At 43.0% G+C, this 15,250-nt stretch overlaps 1 protein-coding gene across 5 annotated transcripts in view; it reads left to right on the top strand.

Moving 5' to 3' along the window:
* BTBD9 (BTB domain containing 9) overlaps positions 1–15,250 on the top strand; it is a 399,597-nt gene that overhangs the window by 251,185 nt on the left and 133,162 nt on the right. For all 5 annotated transcript variants that reach the window (XM_021098099.1, XM_021098100.1, XM_021098101.1 and 2 more), the window contains 1 exon segment: positions 6,594–6,703. In XM_021098099.1, the coding sequence (XP_020953758.1) occupies positions 6,594–6,703 (110 nt within the window).

Below are 15,250 nucleotides of genomic sequence, written 5' to 3'. Positions count from 1 at the left end.
TATCCTAGCACCCAGCTGCAGTAGCTGGCACGTGGTAAATACTCGGTTGATATTTGTTGGGTAAGTCAGTGGTCATCTGTGTGTATGTGTGGTGGAGAGGGGATCATTTCTCTTTTAGCTGTGTTTTGTTTTCTTTAGGTCTTTGAAGCAAAAGTGGTTCAGAGGGAGGACTTTGAAAGTCCGTGTTGCTCAATTTGGTGTTTTAAGGTTAGGCTACCTTGTGTGAATAGGTCAGCAGCTCCTATGTCTTTCTCCTCACCACTACTCACCACTCTTACCAACGTGGAGCCTAAGACGGAGAGAAATTAAGGAACTTGCCCCAGTTTTATACCTAATACATTGTGAAGCTCTGACTAGAACCTAGGTCATTCTTTTGACTTAGTTCTGTTCAAAAATCATACTGTTTGCTGGGTTTTAGTCTTGGCTTCTAAATTCCTAGACTTTCTCTGTAACCTTCTCCCAATGAAGGTTTATGTCCTGTCTTTCTGGTCCATTCCTCACAGGGCTCAGCACAATTTCTCATCCCTAGTAAGTGTTTATTAAATCTGGATTATTAGCAGATTTACCCAGTATACCTACAAGGGCTATTGCCTGGTAAATGTGCAAACAGAAAATATAAATGAAGTAAGTAGAATCACTTGTTATATCATTTTCATATGACATACAAATAAATATCATAATTAAGTTCTTTTGTGATACTAATTTCAAATATGATTTCATAGCTTGAAGGTAAATTATTAAGGCAGGTTTAGGTTCTATATATTTGGAGGGTGGGGAAAAAGCCTACTCTTCAAAATGCACTTTTCCCCCAAATAAAAAACAACACTCAAATATTTATGTCTAATATTGGAATGACTTTCTATTTTGAGTAGCACTGGGTAATGATGTGTTAGTAATTATTTACCGCTCTTATCCCTTCTGTGTACTTGGTTCTATATAGCATCAATTTTCTCTGAAAAACAAGATGACGACTTGTTTTGCTTGCCCTTCAGGTTGAAGAGTGGAGTTGCTGGAACGTGATCGCTCCCTCTGCCGGGCTAATGCTCAGGCAGCATCAGGGCTGTTCCCTGAGACAGTAGCCTCTGCTTAGGCTCACCCTGGGTACAGAGTGTTTAACCTTTCAGTAATTCTTCCTCTCCCCAGTAAGCAAATGATGCCAGGGCCCTTGGCTGAAGTCAGTAGAAGAGAATCTATAGCTCCACCGATCAGCCAGAGGGAAGGGTTTCTAAGAGTAACAAATCTGTTCTGTTGCAACATGCTTTTTCTAGAAGCTCTTTGTCATTCTGGCAGTAAACTGTTTTCCACTTGCTGCCTTAGCAACAAGACCCGAAGTCACTTTCCCCTCCAGTCCGTGGTTTGATTATAAGAGCACTAACACTGTACCCAGAACCAGAAGGAAATAGCATACTGGGGGAACTCGCAGACATTGCCTGCTTCTTGGGTTAAAGAATTGTATATCTACATTCTTCTTATCTCCTTGAAAGCAAGGGTCAAATAGGAAATCGTGGAAATGGTGAATCCCAAATCCACATGGTTCTAAGACCCTAGTAAATGCTGTAGCTCAAGTTCTTGTCAGTCGACCTCCCCTGACCACAGCAAAGAACAGCTTTTCTCTGCAGAGTTCCCCAGGGGCGCCTTTTGGAAGAGCCAAAGTGTTAAGGGTCCCTTCTTGTGCTGTTAAGGGTCCCTGGTCTTAGGCTAACTCTGGTTTTCTCAGGAGTCTTTTTTAACTCGAGAATATTAAGTCCAATTTGAGAATAAAACTTTGTTTACCAAAAAATAAAATTCCGATGGATTCTGTCTTTACGTAATCCCCTGAGAACTCATTTAAATATTTTTTTTTTTTGCTGAATTCAATTTTATCTTGTAGTGGAACCTGCTCAGTATAGAAGTTAGGTGATGCCATTACTAGAGGCAAAGGTTAAGGATTAACTGTAACCACAAGCAGGCTAAAGACTAAAGAATACCAAGCCTAGAGAATTCCAAGGGGTTTAAAATGGGGATGTGCAAGCTGCTATTTTTTTGTATTTTCCTCATTCTGTTAAAGATGCATTGTATATGACTGAGAAATGAGATCTGCTAGCGTCCTGACAAGAAAGATGGAAGGGTAGGTTAAGAATAGGAATTTGTAGTACCTTCCCAGAACAGGCAGGGAATACAATGAACTCCCCAAGGCAAACATTTTCTAGGTCACAGTATTAGGATGTCTCCCTGTTAGGAAGTGCTGTTTTTCTTAATAAATTAGATCTCCAAACTTCAAGAGTTTGCACAAAAAAGAAACTCTTCTGTGGGCCAGGGTAGCTGGACCAAATATGGACAAAAGATTCTTCCCTTGTCTCCTTATGCAGAGCTGAGTCAGGTCAAGAACATTTAAATAGACTTCCCTAAAGACTAGGGGCCCAAAGCAGGAAGTAACATAGAGCCAGGTAATCTGCACTGGGAATGTGGCCTCTTTATGTGGCCCATGATGCCTGTCCTTGCAGGGTCCTGAGAGGACAGGCCAGCCCCTGCCTGTGCGCTTGAAGTCCGTCCTGCCACCTGCCCCTGTTCTCCCACAGTTAGAGAAACTCCCAGACAATCAGCAGTCTTGAAGCCCCAAAGAAATTCTGCCTCCAAAGACCTACTCTTTGAATCTCTAGTTAATGATACTCTACTCTGCCAAGCATTGCATTAGACACTTTAAATAATTACCTCGATTAAACAACAGGAATTCCCATCATGGCGCAGTGGTTAACTAATCCAACCAGGAACCATGAGGTTGTGGGTTCGATCCCTGGCCTCACTCAGTGGATTAAGGATCCGGCATTGCAGTGAGCTGTGGTGTAGGTCGCAGATGCGGCTCAGATCCTGAGTTGCTGTGGCTGTGGCGTAGGCCAGAGGTTACGGCTCCGATTAGACCCCTAGCCCGGGAACCTCCATATGCCGCGGGTGCGGCCCTAGAAAAGACAGAAAGACCAAAAATATATGTGTGTGTGTGTGTGTGTGTATCATATAAGGTTTGTGTTATTGACCTCATAGAGATGGAAACCACGGTTCAAAAAGGTTCAAAATACCTTTTTGTACAGTGGCACAGCGAATTAAGTGATGGGGCTGGGCTCCAAACCTGCTTCTGTTAGACTCTGAAGCAAGTCCTGCAGAACTCCATAGTGCCTTTCAGTTTCAGAGTGCTATCCTTGGAGCGTTTAGGTTTCATTTTATTGAAGAAGACAGAATCTGTTTCCACCCACAATATGACAGCTCTAGAAACTTCTGCAGTGAATCATCCTGTTCTGAGCTGTGTCCAGGACCCCGTCTCTGTCGGCGACTAGAAGACAGCTGACATAGGCAGGGGAGGCGAATATTGGAAACAGAGTGTTAGACCAGAGCTCACGTGGACAGCATTCAGCCTCATCAGAAATGGCCAATCTGTTGCTTATCTGCCTTCCTCAGCACTGTTTAAGTTTTAATTATCTTCCAACTGTCTGAGCTGCTGTTGAGGACCGCAGAGAGAACAAAGGATAGCTGTCATATTTTTCAGCAGTGTTCCTCTCTACACACGGATGAAGTCACTAGCTGCCACTGCCCTTATTATCAGGTTAAATCAGAGTCTGAGTGTGCACTGGAGAGACGATGTTGAAGGAGAAAAAAATTAATCTCAAGTTTTACCTCTTATTCAAAATCTTTTGTGACGGAGAAAATGTGGTATCTACTTCTCCTGTTTGGCTGTTAGGCCCCAGAAGCAGGTTTGGATTGCTTTTAAAAATAAAAAAGTAAAGAGGGAGGGGACTCTGCCATCTCCATCCCTTGGATTGTCAGTAGCTTACTGGGCAGGGGTAACTTCTCTTCCACCTCTGGGATGCCCCCCCCCCCCCCCGCGCCCCCACTGTGAGCCCCATGAAGGAAATCTGCTTGTGATCAAGGATGGCACCTGGGCTGCCCCCTCCTCCCTCCAGACATTGCTCGTGGAGCAGGGCCTCCTTCGCCTGAGCTGGACAGGGTCCCTGAGGTCTTAATGGAGAGCTCCAGGCTGCCCTGCTGGTCGCTGAAGTGGGGGGATTAGGTAAAGCCTGTTTGCTGTTTCTGGTGGAGATCTCCAATAAAGGACAGAGTCCTATGCTAAGCAGTTGCTTGCTGGAGAAAAGGAGCATGGCTTCTTTCTCGTGACTTTGTTAATGTGGATTTGAGTAAGGACTTTATGTCATTTTTGTAAATTAGGCTATAATTTTATGGAGACTTAGAAAGTATTGTAGAACTGGAATAATTAAACTTGTTATGAGCATTACATATAACAGGCTAATCAAGAAGTGTGATGTACAGTGGTGAATTGCTAATTTGACCTCAGGATTATGCAGCAGAGATAACATTATCTTCATTTATATAGAACTTTTTATCTGGAGGCATCTCTCAGTGCTTTTGCAATCATATATATTATCTTGTTAGTTATCACAAACACTATCATTAAGACTGTAAAATGTATTCCAGTATAATTTTTTATTTTCAGTTTCCTATAATTGGGAGGCGAGGGAAAGGAAGGTTCTATATTTTCTTCCATTCTTGATATTTGCACTAGGGTAAAATTTGGGAAACGACTATTGCCTAAACTTGGAGAGCCTGGTTCCATATGATGTTTTAAAAAGAAAGGGAGGGAGGGAACATTACCGCATCCCCTCAGGTCAGCCGGGACCATTAACCTTAAGAACTGCCAATGGGGAAAGGCGCGTTCGTCACCTCCCCGCTCCTCTGCCTTGCATAGTGTTAGAAGAGCAATCTCTCCTTTGAGAGACTTGACCTAGGGAACAGGAAGATGATCTGATCAAATTCCACCAAACCACATTCCCCCCGTTCCCTCCAAGGTTGCAGACGGCGCAGTCAGCCTGTCACGACCATGTGCGGTTGAAAATGCTATGCTAGTTGAGTTCCTGTGGGTTTGAGGAAATGGACAAAATTAGATTCAGGCCAAGGTGCCAGGCTTAACACACCCCTTCCGTTCCAGAAAGCCCAGAGAGATTGTTACTGCCAGCAGTAAAGAATAACACAATCTGTTCTACCCAGACCATTTAGAACTTATTTTAAATAAACCCCATACCTACTGAAACCCAGTAAAATTGACCCCTTCTCTCTCCTCGAGGGCTTGAGAAAGCAGGTTAGGGCTGCCCTCCTGCTTACCAGGGGGCTCTGGCGAGCTTGCAGTTACCCTGACTCTCTACCCAGGAAGAGCGCCGTCTGCTTGCAGTGGGTGCGGGCGCGCCGAGCAGCCAGGCCAGGGGAGTGCGTTCACATCGGTCATGAAGATGAGCCATCAGCTTCTGTCAAGGAGCAGATGGCTAAATGAGGTGCACAGGGAATGCAGCGAGATTCAGGCTTGAAGAAACAGGAGGGAAAATAGCCCGTGACACAAAACCCCCCAACATAGCCTCTTTAATGGGAATTTTTTTAAATTGGCATTTACATTATACAGTTAACTTGGAGTGATGAGAAATGTAAGGGAATTACCAAATTAGTGAACAGCGATTAACTCAGAAGGAAAACTATATCATCTAAGTCGAAGGTTGTTTTACTCAGTGGAGGGCAGCTCTTACTAAAACCTTGCCCAGTCTGTCATCTCCTAATTGAAATCTGTTTCTTTAATATGCTTCATCCTTCAGAGCACATAGTTCATAATTTGGGAGAGCATTATCAGTTGATCTGGTGATTTCTTTCCCCAGTTCTTCTTTTGAATTCTAGTAAGACTGTGTGTGTGGCACATTACGTTCCTCAGGAATTGTGTGACACTCAGAAGAGTAAGTGTGTCTGTTCATTAACCTGTGAACTGGCAGGTCCCTCTGGAGAGTGAAAGGAGCAAGGCGCTCCAAGGTTAATGCTTGTTTGTCGGAGGCGAAGCCGCTAGGGATTCGCAGAGGGTGAGCAGGCCAAGACGCTGGAGACCTCCCCGTGACACTCTGCCCTGTGTGCAGATGCCAGGTCCTCGTGGCCAGGAGGGAAGCTGCAGAACAGGCAGGGTCCCTTCTGCAGATAGCTTCCTCTGCAGGAGAAGGTTCCCAGCAGTCAAGGGGCAGGGGCTGGCGTAAGTATACAGGGTTGACTTCCTAACAGGGCTTTAGGAACAATATTAAAACACAAGAAACTGAGTGGTTTTTCAGTAGTTTCTGTGGATTTTTCCTTTAAACAAGAAAGCAACATTGATTTCATGCATTTGTCTCCAATGGATGAAAGCTTTCATTGAGTTGGAAAGTGTTTGTTTTTGTGTGTGTCTGCGCACCTGTGCACAGGCACTGCTGACCACAAGGCAAGGTTTGTTATTCTCCAGTGTAAGTATCTCACGGACATCAAATTGTACTGACATTCAGGTTTGATTTTCTGGGTAAACCAAATCTAGGATCTACTTAATTCTCGGGAAAGTGGCATCTCTATAATGTTGCTGCAGTTCCTCCAGGCTCTGTTGGAGCTACTAGCCCTGAGGAGGAGGTACAGGGTCTGAAGCCAGTTCAGGTCTTCTTGAACCCATGCTCTGGGACATTGTGCCTTTACCCAGGGTATCTTACTCTGTTATCTTTGGGTTGGTGATGATGGGAGCTCATTTTCTTCAACAAATTCTCTTTTCTTTTTACCCCCAGGTATATTCGAATAGTTGGGACTCACAACACAGTGAACAAGATTTTCCACATTGTGGCTTTTGAATGTATGTTTACAAACAAAACCTTCACTCTGGAGAAAGGGCTGATAGGTAAGTGTCAAAATTACATTTTTGTTTATACCCTTAGAATATCTTCAAATATTTTTTTATTCCATTAACTCATCTTAATCTACCTCTTAATCAGCTTTGACTAAGAGCTCTGGTTGACTTGAATGCCTTATGGCTGAGTGATGTAGGGGAGGGCTTATATTTTCAGAAGTTGTCAAAACAGTAATTCCAGTCAACTGAACGTAAAAGAATATAAATACTGTTCTAGTAGTTAAGATTTGAAAATGTTTTAGTGTTTCATTCAGATTTGCTACGTAGAGAATGCTGATGTCAGTCGGGCAGAGGCTTTTCTGTATTCAGTGGTAGGTAAGATCAGGGAGGAAGTCAGTATAATATTGATCCAGTGCTCACACTTTACAAGGCTGCGCAGGTCTTTCGGCCTTTGATTTGATATGAATGAGGTGCTCGGCTCTGAGACTGTCTCCTTTTCATGGACGCAGCAGTCCATGTTGGCCCTGTTGAGCCAAACTCACCTCCAGAAAATGCCTGCACGTAATTTAAATAAGACCAGAGTCACTAAATGGTCGTTGTGAAAATTAAGCTATCTTGTGGGAAATATGGCTTGGCTGATTTTCGAAAGGGTATTTTTAGTTTCGTTTAGTGGTTCGGCTCTTTCCTGTTAGGTTTTATTCTTCCTTCTGTCTTAGGTGATAATAGTCTGGCTCTGTGTGTGTCCACCCCAGGTCTTCACTTTCTGGACATCCTGTGTGACTTTTCCCAGGCAGACTGGTTATTCCTCTTTCACCTGTGCCCATAGTTTTTTGCCCATTGTTTTTTACCCATTTCCTGCAAAGATCGTAGTTGAACCAGATCCTTGAATCTGTGCCTTCACTGCAGCTTTCTCGAAAAAGGGACTCTGTATGTTCAAGCAGGGGGATGAGATGCCCGTACCTTGGTGAACCTAAGGTAGAATTCTTTACCTGTACAAAGGGACCCGTTTCTCCTCTCCTTCACAAATGCTACCCATGCTGGGACATAGAACATACTGACAGTGTCCTAAAGGCATGGTGAAAACTACAGTGGGAAAGAGGAGTGTAAATGCAAATGTGTACTAATTCCTTGAATGATCAAAAATCTACATTTTCCTAACACCTTCTGTTTCCTAAATGTAATCCTTTAGTTAAAGACGTTGGGGAGAGTCATATTAATAAAGTAGCAGGAGTAGAAATTATCCCAATGTAGAGAGAACTTTGAGAGATCAGCTAAAATAAATAACTTGGTTTTAATTTTGCTATGGACGTGGTTTTTCGTATTCAATAAAAGTGTTGATAATCCTTATGACTTTTAAGCCATTTGAAAGTGAGCAGTGCTGAAGCATTGCCTGATGTTATCAAGGCTTTTACTTCTGGGGCGGGGGCACAGAATGGTGGTGATGGAGGGTTGTGGGGCGGGCGCTCCTCTTCACCTGCTGCCCATGTTGTCTCATAGACCAGGCCTCACTGTGTAATGGGATTGTGTAGTTGGGGGCATCCTTACTGAGACGGCTCTTGGAAACCAAAGCCCCTTCCTGGTCACAGGCTGTAAAGCACCTGGCTGCCCATTTCAGCCCAGTGCACTGCATGTCGAACTTGCTGCATAGAAGGCACCTCCCCCTTCTTATTGGAGGAAGAACAGATTTGTGGACACGGTAATTATCAAAGAAACAGGTCTATCTGGCATGAAAGGCCATTACAGGAATGAAACTCAGGATCAATTGCAGTGAGGGATGCTGTTGTTGGTCTGTATGTTTTGTCCAAACTGAGGTAGTCAGCGTTACCAGAAGCCGTAATTGTCTCCGACGTGTCAGGGGAGGAAAGAAGATTGCAGAGATGTAGGACGTGTTTCTAGAGTCTGGTCAAACACTCGACTCTAAGCCCTCTCCTGTGACGCTCACAAGTTTGACTGCAAAGAGCACCGCTATCATCCGCCTGTCATCGTCCCTCCGCGAGGCAGGAGCAGCGGTGCAGGTGGGCGGCTTGTGCGTGCACTTGTCGGCAGGCAGCCTGCAGTGGGGTCCCCTCTGGCCCCCCTTTGACTGTCTTCTCAGCTCAGAGTTGCCCCCGTGCTGGGCAGACAGGGAGGTGGTGTGAGTCCTGAGGGGGCACGGGGGGGATTTCATTATCCTCTGCCTGACATGGCAGCTCGGCTGAGTTTGACATAGTAATGGCCAGCGCTCCCTGTTGACAATCTCAGGTGCATTTTCGCTGCACACAGGCCTCAGCAGCCACTCCACAGGGACCTCCCAAAAGGAGTGGTTGTCTGGTGGGGCGCAGCGCGTGTCAGGATCACCCGGAGTTAGTTTAAAGTTGTAGCTGCCCTATTGCTTCCTCTTTCCTATGAAATATGTACTCCTCCCTTGAGAACCACTGGTATAAACTCCAGTTTTCATGAGGGGAAAAAAAGTAAAAGTCAAATAATGTCATCATGAATAACTCGTAGGGTATCAAGCTCTACTCTTATGTTTTGAGATTCAGAACTTCTTTCTTTCACTGTTCCTGGTCTTTGTTTCATAGTTCACGCTGCTCTGATGAGAGTAGTACTCTCCTAATAGACCTTAAAATTATTTAAAAATATCCGTGTTGGTTTTTAAAATCAGATTTTAATGTTATGACTTAATCGTATAATGATGCCAGGAAAAAAGTAAATAAAAGTAACTGCACTAGCTTTTTAAGATTTTAGTCTTCATTTTCCACCAAAGAGTTTCTTTCACATTTCTGTTGCCAGCATGTCATTCTCCTGCTGCTTCACTTGTACAGACGCATGCGGAGGCTTTGACCCTATGGGTTCAGACATCCATGGGAATAGCCCCACCTCAACCACACTGGCCAGATCTGGGCCTCAGACACAACCCGTAGCACTTCTGCCCCCACATCTACTGCTGCCACCACAGCCCATTCTCATCTGGTGGCTGCTTCTGGACGGTGCTGGGATGCATGCTTGCCTCGGAGACTCAGCCTGCGATGACTGTCTCCTCCGCAGGAGGCATTTGTAGGAAACTCTGTCTTAGCACTGACATGCAGAAGGAATGTTAGAATAGATACGACTGCTCTTTCAACATTAAACATCCCAAAGAATGTATTTGCTTTGCCTTGTCACTCCACTTTGTGATACCTACGTGGCATTTGCCAAATCCCTCCACTTTTTTGTAATAATTGCCAAAACCTCCTTTTCATTTACTCTTGTGTTTAAATTCACTTCTTTGAATACCTTCATCATTCAGTAACTAGAAAGAGAAAACTTTCCTGAACATTCATTTGGTAATACTGAGATGCAATTTGCCCAGGAAAAGAAGAATAAATGCTGGATTCTTTCTTCTCATTTTCCTCTCTTCAAATTAAAGTGGTGGTTACGTAGCATCCTCCAAAGGTCACCAGTGATGTTTGCTGGGGGTGGGGTGGGGAGGAAAGACGGTACATATGTATCATTTCAGATTTGGGGATTAAATTAATTGGACATCTTTTAATCACTTACAATTATTTTTATTGGTATTCAAATTGTCCCCATCTTTAGCTTCTTTCTATTGGCTCCTAAGTCTTTCTGACATGCTCTCAGGAGCCCTCAGTAGCTCTGGTGTGACACAATGTAACAGGTTCATCTGGTACATCTCCTGCCCATGATCTGGAATCAGCCATTTCTACAGGAAGCCCTGGTTCCCTTCACTGGAAAGTGACATTTGGAAACCTCAGCCTAAGCACTACCTATTGGGTTGGTCGTTGTTCCCAGGCCTTTTCAGGGGACAGAAGCAGGAAATACATGCACATATATTTATTTATTTTATGTCGTGTATTTAACAGGTAAAATATGTCATGAGTGCCTGCTTTTATCTTTAATATGCTTTTTTCCCATACTGGAAATCTTGATTACTAGTGATAGAGCACAATAATTCATTGCCTTTGTCTTCAGGACATACCAAATAGTCTCAGAATTATATTACTAGTACTACCTTGAATCACATGATTACTGAAAATAGTGTAAGATTTTGCAATTATGTTCTGACCCCTTAGGTATATTCTGCTAGAGATGTACAGTAAAATTATTGTGTTTTAAAGTCACTTATAATAATCTTCTAGGTGGTTATGCTGTCATTTCAGTGTAAAGAAGGATTCGTTTGTTCCACTTTGCTTTCAATATTTAGTGATTGCCTTTAAAATTTTTTTGTTTTATAACTGTAAAATATCTACATAGTTCCAAAATCAAATCTACAAAGAGGTTATATTTGGAGAAATCAAGTTTCTGTTCCTCTCTCCTCTATTCCTGTAGATAATCTCTTTTTCCCCTTTAGTTTTTTAGTTTCCCCTTTAAAAAATGGAAAAGAAGTAAAATATATATGTGATTTATATTTTGTATTCTTCCCAGTATTCTTAAATAATTGTTAGCATATTATATGCTGTATGTGCTTTCTTTCTTTACCTTGTTTTTTGTTTTTTTGGGTTTTTTTGTACTGAACACTTATCCTAGAGCTAGGTATATAGAAAGATATTATTTATTCCTTTTTAATAATTGCATGGTACTCATTAATGTAGATGTTCTGTAGTTTATTCAGCCAGTCCTCTGTCTTCTGCTACTACAAATTGCGTGATTGCCTTTGGGATAGATTCCTAGAAGACAGATTACTTGGTCAAAGGGTAAATGTTAATTTTGTTAGATATTGCCAAGTTCACCTCCACAGGGATTATACCATTTTAAAATTCTCATTGGCGATGTGTGATAACGACTGTTTCCCCATCAGCCTTGCGAATGGAGCATACTGCCAAACTTCTTGATTTTTGCCCATTCGATAGATGAGAAATGGTATCCTGGTACAATTTTAACTGCATTTCTCTTATGAGGGAAAGTGAGCATCTTTTCATATTCTTCAGGGCTATTTGTACTTGTTTTTTCCTTTTTCAATAGCTCCTCTCTTCTTACAAATCTTATAGATGAATAGAGACCATGCTTCTAGTAAGACTTGGAGGAGCGGTAAGTTCTTAACACTGATCTGAGAGTGTGGTATTCAGCATTACATGAGTCTGGTTTCCCTCTTAAGTTCTCCTCATTCTTCTGGAGAAAATAAGCTCTCATAAGTCCCTTTCCATCTTTATCCTTGGCTCTACCTCTGCTTAAGAGATAGTAACTAGAGCATAGAGCTATAGGCTCAAATTTCAAGGTTCTTCAACCCTTTAGAGAGTAAGAAAAAGCTTCCATTACCAGCTTTAGTCCATTAAGTATTAACTCTGTGTCTACCAGCCTGGATCAAGGAAGACTGGTGCTTTGCTATTTTACCTCCTTGTTGTTAATTGACGTAGGGCAACGGAAATAAGCCACACCAGCATAGGAACTCTGTGTTGCTGAGGCTCTGGGAACACTCACTGCTGCCATCGGCAGGATCTGTGCTGTCTGAACAGGACACTGGAGCCCATATTCACCTGCTCTGGGCTGCCTGCAGTACCATCAGAAGGAGATTGACAGACATGTTTTCTTCCTTCCTCCCGTCTTCCATTCTCTCACCACTTTCTTCAGTTGATAGAACTTCACCAAAAACCCGGCTGGGGGGATACACACACACACACACACACACACACACACACACACACCTGGCAAGCTTGGGAAATGTAGTGTGTGGAGCTTTACACACTGAGATGTGGTAAGATATGGTGTAACGCAGAGGAGTGAGAGGAGCTGGAAGCGGAAAGACAGTGCAGAGACAGAAGTGTAAAGGGGCTCCAGCCATCAGGAAATCACCATCTGACTCGAAGTAACCCGATAAGCGCATCGGCAAGGCGTGGAAGAAGGTGGAGTGGAGAACACCAGACAAGGCACTGCACAGTGTGGAGGAAGGTTAAATCTTTAGTTGGGCTGTGAAGAAACCCAGCATGTTTTCTTGCCTAAAAAGAGAAGATGTCATGAAGAGTGGTATTTTGTGCTGGGTCTTGAAGAATTTGGTAAACAACACAGAACATTACGAATGTGCTAATTTACATAGCAACCAAAATGGCTGATACTCAGTCCCAGCTGGAGGCAGGAAATAGAAATCGGTGGTCTGTAGCTGCTCCTGTCATCTAAAAGTATTTTTGCAGCAGTGTGTTTATAATTCTGTAAAATCCTGGGAAAGTAAACAGAGTTGGAAATCTCTGCCATGAAGGGCTTTTGGCATCCACCGAACTAGGGATATGGCTTCTGTGCTTTGCTGCTGTGTTTAAAAAGCATGTCCTCTGGAGCCAAAACAGGGAGCTGGGAGGAGAGTTTTCTAAAATGGCACTGTTGAGTCTGGACTAGTCTAGACCAAGAGGCTTTGCTTTTCCCAACCCATCTCTCTAACCAGATATTAAGGCTGGTTCTAATTGTCAGTGAAGCTTAACTTCTTTATCTACTGTAAATTACTGGGCATTAAGCAGACATTTATTAAGAAGCTGCCAAGTGTATCTAGGCACTGGGATAGGAAGAGACACAGGTGCAGTTTCTGCCTTGGAGGATTGTGTGAGCTAATGAAGGAAAAAGACACTTAAACAGAAGGTGACAGCACAGTCAAATAAGTCATCTCCTGGGAGGATTCATCAGATGCTGTAGGAACACTGGGGCAGGAGCACCTAACCTGAGTTGGGGGGCACGTCAGGGAAGACCTCCCCATGGAGGTGATGAGGTCCTTAAGTCTTCCTAAGGGAGGAGACGGAGCGTCGCGGGAGGATCACATAAAGTGGTCCGTGTGTGCAAAGGCTTGTTAATCTCTGACCCCCTCAGAGCCAGTGCCCTTTCTGGTGGACCACCTTGCATCTGGTGGGGGTGGGCGTTGGAGTAAGAGTTTAGATTATGTGGAGTCTCTCGCCCTTTCCCTGGAGAAGATTGAACATTATTTTCTCACAAGATCTTAAAGTTTTAGAAAAACGGAAATAAAATAAATACCCTGCAAGAAGGCATAAAGAATGTAATGCAGTTTGTTTGCCTCCCACCTTGGGGAGCCCATGTTCTCAAGCAAGAATGGGCCAGAGTCCTCACAGCGGGGAGAGCGTGGGGGATGATTGTGGAGTGACTTCCTCACAGTCACTTAGGATTCTCAGTTTAGTCTGTGCTCCTTTGTGTACATTTAAGTTTCACTATCTTTTTATGTCTGTTCTTTTGTTGTTTTGTTTGAGAATAAAGACTGCCTGGAAAAGTTTTTATTGCTCTTATTTTATACAATTTACTTGTACATTTTGCAGAAATGAAATTTTTGAATCCTATATTCCCTTGTTACAGCAGGGATATAATAGGGTGTGTGGGAGTTCCTGTCGTGGCTCAGTGGTTAACAAACCCGACTAGGAACCATGAGGTTGCGGGTTCGATCCCTGGCCTTGCTCAGTGGGTTAAGGATCCAGCGTTGCTGTGAGCTGTGGTGTAGGTTGCAGATGCGGCTCAGATCGTGCATTGCTGTGGCCCTGGTGTGGGCTGGCAGCTGTAGGTCCTATTCGACCTCTAGCTTGGGAATTTCTATGTGCTGTAGGTAAGGCCCTAAAAAAAAAAAAAGTAATACACATTCACATACATCTTTTTTTAACTAACTGTTTTTTGGAGATCTTTCCTTACCAATATGTAAAGAGCTTTCCCATTCTTTTTTTTTTTTTTTTTTTTACATTTGTGCACTATTCTATTGACTGGAGGTGCTGTTATTTAATTTCTTTACCAGTCCCCTTTGATAGACATGTAGATGTTTCCAGTCTTTTACTATGAATAACAATTCTGAAATGACCCATTTTATAAATAGTGAGATTTAATCAGAGATAGTCCCAGTAAAGCCTAAAACAAACAAGCAAAATACCCATTATTACCCCCAGGGCAAGCTGTGTAATTTTCAGTGCACTGTGCAGAATGAAAATGTGGAACCCCTTGTTCCAAGGGTAGGGAAAAAAGTGCCCTTAAAAATGTTTTGAAAAGAAAACAGTCTTTCAATCTGGTCATGGTGTTTTTATTCTTTTTTTTTTTTTTTTTTTTTCCTTTTCCCTGTCTTTTTAGGGCCACACCTGTGGCATATGGAAATTTTGCAGGCTAGGGGTCGAATCAGAGCTGTAGCTGCTGGCCTACATCACAGCCACAGCAATGTGGGATCTGAGCCGTGTCTGTGACCCACACCACAGCTCAAGCAACATGGATCCTTAACCCACTGAGTGAGGCCAGAAATCCAACCCGCATCCTCATGGATACTAGTCAGGTTCATTACCTCTGACCCACAACAAGAACTCCCTACTTGTTCTTTAATGTCATTCTAAGTAAAGAAAAATGAAACTTTTAAATTATTAGCATGAATTTTATCATCATCTTTATATTATACAGTGGTGGTTTTAACTGCAAATATAAGGGCCTTTATCTTATGAGCAGAATTACCAAAGTTACACAGTTCACATTTGGTAGTTCATACATGTGTGTGTATTTATTTCACACCAGAACAGTGGAAATCCTGCATGGAACTAAACCGTTTTTATTTCATGTCTTAATTCACACACCTTCTACCAAAACTCTCTACCTGTGACTTACATGGTAAGCTTCCTTAGTAAGGAGATACTGGAGGGAAAGGGGCTATGAGCTGCCTGTCTTTCAGCA

This window comes from Sus scrofa, chromosome 7 (genome assembly GCF_000003025.6).
Source record: "Sus scrofa isolate TJ Tabasco breed Duroc chromosome 7, Sscrofa11.1, whole genome shotgun sequence".
In the NCBI taxonomy this organism is placed as follows: domain Eukaryota; kingdom Metazoa; phylum Chordata; class Mammalia; order Artiodactyla; family Suidae; genus Sus; species Sus scrofa.
This window is presented reverse-complemented; position numbering and strand designations above follow the sequence as displayed.